Source organism: Diaphorina citri, unplaced genomic scaffold (genome assembly GCF_000475195.1).
Source record: "Diaphorina citri unplaced genomic scaffold, Diaci psyllid genome assembly version 1.1 scaffold67, whole genome shotgun sequence".
Classification (NCBI taxonomy): Eukaryota; Metazoa; Arthropoda; class Insecta; order Hemiptera; family Psyllidae; genus Diaphorina; species Diaphorina citri.
The window spans coordinates 239,887-249,683 of NW_007377504.1; the positions used below are offsets into that span (position 1 = coordinate 239,887).

At 35.7% G+C, this 9,797-nt stretch overlaps 1 protein-coding gene across 1 annotated transcript; it reads left to right on the plus strand.

Moving 5' to 3' along the window:
• The first annotated feature begins 5,776 nt into the window (after window positions 1–5,776).
• LOC103519820 (leucine-rich repeat neuronal protein 3-like) lies at window positions 5,777–8,817 on the plus strand. The gene is made up of 2 exons (XM_008484910.3): window positions 5,777–6,972; window positions 8,031–8,817. The coding sequence occupies exons 1-2, from the start codon at window positions 6,017–6,019 to the stop codon at window positions 8,815–8,817; spliced, it is 1,743 nt and encodes a 580-aa protein (XP_008483132.2). The 5' UTR covers window positions 5,777–6,016.
• Window positions 8,818–9,797: the final 980 nt, after the last annotated feature.

The window sequence follows — 9,797 nt, forward strand, 5'->3', positions numbered from 1 at the left end:
TTCCAAACCCCACACCATGTCTCAAAGGCTGAAGGATGCAAAGCAATTTATTGTTCTTAGCACACACTCCTCATAAGTCTTCCTAAAGGCTTTTTTTCTTTCCTCTCATGAACTCCACACAAACTTTCGTGAGGAACCAAAAGGCCCAAGATTTTGGGGTTTTTGTTTCTGAATAACAAAATAAGAGAGGAAAATGGTATATGAATTAAAATGCTGAGATAAAACAGCACGAGTTAGTAATGATCTTCATTTAGCCCTTTGAACCCCGAGCATAATAATTTAAGTGAGATATTTAGCCCCCCTTGCCCGCGACTCATTTGCTCTCTATTTAACATTTGCCCTCACAGTGTGTGATGTGGTAGCTAAAAGCAAGAATATCTGAATAATTACGACGGTTATTAAGCGATACCTAGGTCTAGACTTGAGCACTTTCTATACATAGTTGAAGATTAACCCATGCCTGTAAGTGTGGGCAGTTGGTTATGGGTGTCTAGTTCGAGCTAAGTTGCCGATTTTGGCATGTTTTCTTCAATTTCGAATGTATAATTTGTGACCAATGGAGACGTACTGATCATTTATTTCTCTACAACATTAGAAGAACTACTTCAAATAAGACAGTAAGTCTTTGTTCTCAGTTTTGACTTATGGCCCCTCACAGTGCACCTATTGAAATGTCTTGTGGTGACACGTGCATTTGTGGTGGCTTGCACAGCTCTAATTTCATTCCTATCACGAAACTTACCAAGGATGAAAACTTGCTAGACTGCAAATCTTGGAAATACTGCATGACGAGAGGGAAAAGAGGCGGGTATCTTCTACATGGAAATAATTTTAAGTACCTACTACCTTAATATTATACCTATACTATGTACTTACTTACCTACCAGCAAGCAGCCCTCTATATCAGCCCGTGGATATTATTTATTGTTGTACCTACTACCTACTTTTTTTCGAAGAAAAATGTAACATGAAGAGTACAATTTCCCATTTCTTATAAAAAGCCTGGAGTCCCTTTACAACCCTTGAGTTGAACCACCTCAAAAAAGTTGAATGCCCTACTTTTTATCCAGGGCATCAATTTTTCTCCAGCTTTTCAGAACACTGGACTACAATGAAACATCAAAATATCTAGAGCTATCTATGCAGGTGTATGTATGCTGTAATTCTATGAAAAGGGCTGTAGCCTTATTAAGGGTATGTCTATTTCTGCATTACTTCACTCCTGATCCTGATGGTTCTCTATATTTTACTTCTCAAGCGAATGAATAAATTCAAAAGGTGAAACATTTCCAAAGGTTTTTTTTATTTTTTCCCCCGTATAAAAATAATAAATGAAGGAGCTCATCGATTTAGGCTGATACAATAAACAAGAACGCGAGTGGAATTATCAAGTAAAACAAGTATGGTATGTGTGTATGTTTCTCTTCTCAAGAATCAAATAGAAGAAGAGGATAGGGTGTTTCAAAGGTTTATGACTGTTTCGATTTCGAAAGTATAAAATTTCAAGTGATTTTGAGTCTCTATTGGAACTAAAATATCTTTCGAGGGGTCTCAAGGCGATATTATGATACCTATTTCCTTCTCCTGCTAACCACAGGGTCTGTAAAATGGACACTCGTATAGAATTATTGTAGGTATGTTGAGGGGACTACATAGCTCAAGGAACAAGTGAGACCCTACGATTCCCCCCCCATTTTGTCCCTATTTTCTGTTCTATCCTATACCTAACATTAAAAGAGGGTAAGTCTCATTATATTAAAAACAAACAAACAAACAAACAAAGTTATTGCACTATTTACTGATCAGACTGTGAGTGTGTGTACATAGGAGCACAAGTCAAAAGATATTCCAATATATACGATCTACAGATATTCACATGCATGTTTCGACTTCTATGTGTTCGCACGACTAGGCTTCTGTTTCAGCTTTACTGAAGAAGTAAAAAAAAGGTCTGTACCGTTTGAAATTGCACACAGCCGACTCGATGGGAATTGAGAAAAGGGTGTTCCTTTTAAGCTATGTCCACACATAGTCGACCGTCGATCGATGGTCGACCGAAGAGGTGAATCCATGTCCAGGCAGTGTACGGTTTCAGACGACGTCGATTGCCGAGGTGGACTATGTATGGAGTTGTGGACACAGCTTTAGAAGGAAATGTGAACCATCTGCCCAAGGTCTTATTCTTTTGCTAGCCTTTCCTATATGGACGACAATTCTTGCCAGTTCCTTCCAGGTGCCCTAGTGTGTACATGTACATCTTGTGCTGATAAATTCTTCTCACTCAAGAACTAGGTAGATAACTATAATCGATCGTATATCTGTAAAAAATGTTTGGGATACATAACAACAGGAAAGTCTCAAAGACAGGGTAATCAAAAAGTCAACTTCCTCAGTACTTGATAGGTAGGTAAGTTCCATATTAAGTATCTAAATATCAAAATAACTTTTACTCTTCGCTGGTTTTGGTTGATAGGTTTATTTTATTGTAACATAGCTTAACTTACAGACTAGTTTCACCCTTTCGGGCATCATCAGTGTTTAAAAAGAACCTATTGCACAAGAGTAGGTATTTAAAATTCAGAAAAATTCTTTTTCTTCTTTTTCTCAAGATTTTGGCGTCCCCTCCTCTTTCTTGTTTTGCCCTCCGTAAAACTATGTGTAGGAGAAAGCGAAAATAATAGTGGATAAAAAAAAGATGAAAAAACGACTGAAAAAAGTAATGAAAAAATAAAGGACTACAAGTGGGAAAAGTAACTTTAAGTGGGTGTTGGGGGCTGAAGACCTTTGATCAGGATAAATAAATTACGAGGGGAAATAAAAAATGTCTGGAATATTGCACGGGATTTTCACTCGGTTTTTTTCTTCTCTCTGCTCTCTCCCTTCTCTCCTCTTTCTCTCGTCTCTCAGTTTGAAAAGACTGAAAAGGGAGAAAAAACTGAAAGGAAATTGGCACGTCTAATGTCTATACAACAGTTCAAGTAGGTAGGTACCTACCTTGATAATATTAAAATACGAGAAATGTAGTAGGTGTTAATAAATTCAATACCAAGGATAAGTGATAAGTTAAATTACATATCTACCACATACCCACGTAATTAACAGTGGTAGGCAAGTGACTTGTGGATAACTGCCTATTTTAGTCACCCCAATTAACAAGTTGAGTTGGTATGTATGTAGGTACACACTAGGTACCTTTCTAAAGTGTGCAAAGAAGGACGTAGACTAAGGTACCTCAGTTTTCCCACGTTCAGCATTTTTTCCTTTCTTTTTGCATTTTTTTGCCATTTAATTACACATTTCAGTTTTTTCCGCTTTTTTTTTCGTCTAATGATTTATTTACCTTTCTATTCTTACGTTTCATTCTTTCTGTTTCCGTTTCTTTTCTCTCTCCTCTCTAGTTTCTCGTTTTCCCTCTCTCTCTCTTCTCCTTGTCCTCAATATTTTCCTTCTGTCACTTCTATTTAATTAGTCTCATCATTCTGTCTTTCTTCTAGGCATTCCATCCATTCTTTGTATACCAACTACATCGTTTCATACCGTAGTAAATTAAAACAAACGTTCTCCTTTATTCTCCTCTTCGAAATTATTCATTGCCCTCTTCCTCCTTTTTCTTTTCTCTTGAAAATCTTGAAAAGGAATAGCAGATAATATTTGCAAACATTGAAATTGGTAACCTTATGTGGGTGCTAACGAATTCACTGTGAATCTGTGATGAAATGAATCAACAATCTTTCTGTAATCCCACTTTCCAACTATTTACAGTTTACAGTGAGTGAGGTTTCGAACTTTGAACTGAACTTTACAATCACGATAAATTGATTAGTACACAGGAATTGCAAAATGTAGAGCAGCTAAATAAAAAGAACAAACATTCAAAGCTTGGTAACAACAATGAGTGAAAAACAATAGAACGTATATCCCAATTCATCCCTCTCCTCTTTCTCTTTAAACTCGAAACTTTTGACTGGTTTAATTTTCAAAATTACTGCTCCCACTGTTCTGTTAACGACCTTCTTCAGTATGAAAAGTGTAGGTAATATTGTTGGGAATGACAAGGCATTCTATAAAATATCTAGGAAGAAATTTTGCGACTACAAACTATCCAAAAGAAATGCCTACTTTCCGTTGGGTAAGTCTTAAAATGAAAAAAATAACAATCAAAGTACGTATTTCATCTCTTGAAATTTGTGTCCAATGCAAATTGAAGAGGCTCCCCAGCATAATGCTATGGGGATTGAGGTAATATTGTTGGGAATGACAAGGCATTCTATAAAATATCTAGGTAGAAATTTTGCGACTACAAACCACGTTTTCTTTTCAATGAACATTTATTGTCGATCCAAGATCCAAAAGAAATGCCTACTTTCCGTTGGGTAAGTCTTAAAATGAAAAAAATAATATCAATCAAAGTACGTATTTCATCTCTTGAAATTTGTGTCCAATGCAATTGAAGAGGCTCCCAAGCATAATGCTATGGGGATTATTTGCAAACATTGAAATTGGTAACCTTATGTGGGTGCTAACGAATTCACTGTGAATCTGTGATGAAATGAATCAACAATCTTTCTGTATTCCCACTTCCCAACTATTTACAGTGAGTGAGGTTTCCAACTTTGAACTGAACTTTACAATCACGATAAATTGATTAGTACACAAGAATTACAAAATGTAGAGCAGCTAAATAAAAAGAACAAACATTCAAAGCTTGGTAACAACAATGAGCGAAAAACAATAGAACGTATATCCCAATTCATCCCTCTCCTCTTTCTCTTTAAACTCGAAACTTTTGACTGGTTTAATTTTCAAAATTACTGGTCCCACTGTTAACGACCTTCTTCAGTATGAAAAGTGTAGGTAATATTGTTGGGAATGACAAGGCATTCTATAAAATATCTAGGTAGAAATTTTGCGACTACAAACCACGTTTTCTTTTCAATGAAAATTTATTTGTCGATCCAAGATCCAAAAGAAATGCCTACTTTCCGTTGGGTAAGTCTTAAAATGAAAAAATGACAATCAAAGTACGTATTCCATCTCTTGAAATTTGTGTCCAATGCATTTGAAGAGGCTCCCCAGCATAATGCTATGGGGATTGAACTGCAAACTTTCGGTCCAATAGAATAAATTTAATCATTTAGTTTGCATATTCCTATTTAGCTCTTCTCGTGTATTCCATCCTTTGGATTAGGTTTTTTTGTGAGCCTTCTTCAAAGATTACATTTAATTTTTCTTCTTCTTCTTTTTTTTCTTCTTCTTCTTCTTCTTCTTCTTCTTCTTCTTCTTCTTCTTCTTCTTCTTCAAGTTTTCTTGGTTTTGTTAAGTTTTAAGGTAGGTGTGTACCTATACTACCTAATACATAGGTAGGTACATGAAAATAATAACAATAATACCTAACAACTTAAAGACAATACTTTAATTAAAAAAGACCTTATATCAAAAAATATGTCAACTTGTCCCAACACAACGGTCCCAATGTACCTACTCTGCACATTAGATTGCTGTTTTTTTTTCTAATTCGAGTAGGGAATTATTTTTGTACATTTGTAATGGAAGCGTTTGCTGAAACTTTCAGGTTTAATTAGAGTTTCATATACACACATTGTATTCCGCAAGTGTAGAGTTTACTTTAGTTTTCATTTGTCAGACAATGTGAAAACTAATACTGAATTGCCACTGGTCGTAGCTTAATCTTTTCCTCATAGCATCTTTATTTAATATTTTTCCCGACATGAGGTTTGCCCTAATAGATTTGTTGTTTGCTCTTTTGTTGCAGATTCTGAACAATGATTGATTATCTCGTCCAATGCATATCTCAACCATGTCATTTCCTGTAAAGCCTTCGAAGCATCGAGCAATATGTTGGAATCATGCTGTGCTGTGTTTGCAATTACAAGATTTACCTCCTCCGTAAAACTGAAGTGAATCATTTGATTTGATGATAGTCAAAGCGATCTAATATAATTATTTCTTATGTAAATCTAAATACCTTAGTATTACGTCAAGAGAAAGGTCAGTCATGAATTATTTTCTGACATGCATATTTCTGATATTGGCTCTGACGAAGCTCAACAAAGCAATATGTCCCTCCAGATGTCAATGCTTTGATCAAAAGTTGGAGGCATCTTGTACAGACGCAGGATTAGAAGTTGTACCTATCCAGCTTAATCCAGAAGTACAAACAATCATTCTAAGAGAGAATCGTATATCTAATGTCCATTATACTTTGAGTTTTTACATAGAACTGCGTTCGTTAGATCTGTCTGTCAATAAGATCAATGTATTGGGCTCCCATAACTTTGAATACCAAAACAAACTTCTTAACTTGAACATTAGTTACAATGAGATTTCCGCACTCAGCAAAGATACGTTCAAAGGACTTAAGGAATTAAAAACGTTAGATTTAAGTTACAATAAGATTAGTGTTATAAACAAGACTGCATTCCGTGATACTTTACATTTAGAGCTCCTCATCCTATCTTTTAATAACATAACCTACTTTGAAGATTCTGAAATTTTCTCCTCTCTGAAAAGTTTGAGGATTCTTAAGTTGGATAACAACCAAATTCTGGATGTTCCAAATAATGTTCTCAGTAACTTACCTCACCAATCCTTGCATTATTTATATCTCAATGAGAACCTGATTGAAACTGTTCTGGATAACTCTTTTCCATTCACGTTGACAAATCTGCACACCTTGGCTCTTAGTTCCAATATTATTTCTTTTATCAACGAATCCTCATTTGTTACTTTAAGGACTCTTCATTCACTGGATCTATCCAACAATAACTTGTCAGCAATACCCACAAAACAGTTGAGTAAACTTAGTGCTTTAGTCAATTTAGACTTGAGTGGAAATAACTTCAGCAACATTGACAGCGTTGCTTTCAAAAGTCTGTTCAGTTTGAAATTAGTGAAAATTAATTTAATTCCTAATCTGGACTCGATTGACCAACGTGCATTTGTTGACAATGTTTGAAAGCTGGACAGTTTCCAAACATATGTTCATTTTAAATTACTTTCCTGTGGCATCTTTAGTGCTTCATTATTTCTGACTTGAAATAAAGGGGAAGTATTCTTTTTAGCTTTTCACACTCTAACAAAGTAAAGTGCAAAATCTTTTTTACTAAATTTCAAGTGCTAGGATTCAAAAGTCAAAGTGCTAGGATTCAAAAGTCAAAGAAGTAGGAACTTACCATTCAAAATTACACAGTAGGACATTAGGCAGGTACCAACTTATTCCTTGGATTTCTGTGTCGTTATTTCTGTCTGAATAGAGATCTTGAGAACTGAAGAGGGGGTAAAACTTCGCAAGTTCTCAGATCTGTACCTACCTATATAGAATTATAGACGTGTACGTCATATCAGATATTATTTTATTATATTTCATAAAGAATTCCTCTCTCTTTATTCTTCTTCCTTTTCTCTCGTATTCTTTATATTGTGTATGCTGTGATGTGAACGTTGCAACATAATCCAAAGTTTTTTCTTTTTCTCTTGCACAAAGCGCGAAGTTTAAACAACATTACTTGACATTTCGTCAGTGTCGCGGCCGAAGGGGGTTACATCAAACGTCAGAAGCTTGGGATGGGCGAGGCCTTGAAAAATGCCCCCAGCGGGAATCGAAGCCAGGCCTCTTGATTACTAGGCCCACTAGTCTAGCAAGGTTGTAGTTATTGGTATCACAGCAAGACAATAAGGTTATTAACCTTACCTCAACAATACTCCCATGTTTCTCTTTCTCTGTCTCTCTCTCTCTCTCTCTCTCTCTCTCTCTCTCTCTACTCTCCCTCTTCAATACCTTTAGCTCTTTCTCTCTCCCTCCCTCCACTCCTTCTCTCCCTCTCAATACCTTTAGCTTTCTCTCTCACTCCTCTGGGTACACTTAAGTGTGATAGACTAGACTTGAGTGGAAATAACTTCAGCAACATTGACAGCGTTGCTTTCAAAAGTCTGTTCAGTTTGAAATTAGTGAAAATTAATTTAATCCCTAATCTGGACTCGATTGACCAACGTGCATTTGTTGACAATATACAACTGGAAACTGTTATTATAAACGAGAATATGAATTTGAAACAACTCCCTAGCAAACTATTTCAAGGCAATACCAACTTGAAATCTGTTTCACTAAAAGGAAATTCTTTAAGTCACTTGGAAGCCTCGCACTTTCCACTTGAACGAATTTCATTTCTTGACCTGAGTGATAATCCATTGCATTGCGATTGTAATTTACTCTGGTTATGGATACTTGTGCAGCTGCAAGTAAAATCCACCATGGAAACTACTACAGTAGCTTACGAAATGACTTCAAACACCTCGATATCACCAGGAACAACAACAGAAGCACAAAGAGTAGATCGAATAATTAAAAATAATCACTCCTTGACAATAGTATTGAATAACTTGAAATGTTCCTCTCCACCTGACATCAAAGGACTAGAAGTGAAAGCTGTGCCTGAGAATTCCGTCCATTGTGAAAGCAATACGATGCTTTATGTCTTGTCCTTCATGTTACTCCTTCTATCCTCAGGAGTTATCTGTATCCTTATGTATTTCATATACAGGAAACGTGCCTTGTGGAAGAATAAAATCAACAGGAATCTCAAACACCAAAGTAGCTATGTGGACAACTGCATGAACTCTCATCCTACACCAATTCTAATGTTGTATTCTACAGGAGACTCCGAGTATGACCGAAATGAAAAACTCAATAGTTTTCCTAATGGAAAGATATGTTCCCTATTATTTTCGCTTTCTCCTACACATAGTTTTACGGAGGGCAAAACAAGAAAGAGGAGGGGACGCCAAAATCTTGATTGAGTGCTCAGGCAGAGCTTTTAAGAGGATTAGGTGTGTTGGCATTATTATTATTTCCATCATTGGTAACAACATAATAATGAGACTTGTCTTTTATTTGAACTTGAACAAGATAACTTCATACAGAAGTTAGTAGCAACATTGCTTTGTACAGAATAGAATAGAATAGAATATAGCAAACTTGTTTATACTGCCAGCATTATTAGGACTGAAAAGTCCCTTTACTCTTGCAGTCTAAACACAAGTTAGTGTCTTTTGCCTTTTGTAAGTATCTACTTACACGATATACGTATCAGACTACCCCTTGAAACAATTTAATGTAGTAGGTCCATATTAGTTATAAAACTTTGAACTTTGAAATCAGCCTACACAGTGATCCCACACTGTCAAATATCATTTATTAGGATCCTATACTTACAGTCGCCCCATAAAAATGTCACCAGAAAGTATAAGAACTTGCTGAGAGAAGAAAAAACAACAAAAAGTATCAAATTTTCATAAAAGCATTTTATGCTCCCCCCTCTCAAAAGTTATTGGAGAAAAATTGCTACTATAGTTGAAAATTCGAATTTTATAGTGCAATATAAATCAAAACATTTTTTTTTTATTTTACTATTATTTTTTTACCCATCGAAATAAATCTCGGTAGTCTACGTCAGAGGACTCCACGTTCTGGCTGAGAGGGAAAAGAGGCGGGTATCTTCTACATGGAAATAATTTTAAGTACCTACTACCTTAATATTATACCTATACTATGTACTTACTTACCTACCAGCAAGCAGCCCTCTATATCAGCCCGTGGATATTATTTATTGTTGTACCTACTACCTACTTTTTTTCGAAGAAAAATGTAACATGAAGAGTACAATTTCCCATTTCTTATAACTCCACGTTCTGGCTGAGAGGGAAAAGAGGCGGGTATCTTCTACATGGAAATAATTTTAAGTACCTACTACCTTAATATTATACCTACCTATACTATG

What these genes read in the sequence shown, in the direction of transcription:
- LOC103519820 (XM_008484910.3), top strand. Translation starts at nt 6,017, where the DNA reads ATGAATTATTTTCTGACATGCATATTTCTGATATTGGCTCTGACGAAG. An exon ending in CGTGCATTTGTTGACAATGT is followed by an intron (nt 6,973 to 8,030) that starts TTGAAAGCTGGA and finishes TGTTGACAATAT; the next exon opens with ACAACTGGAAACTGTTATTA.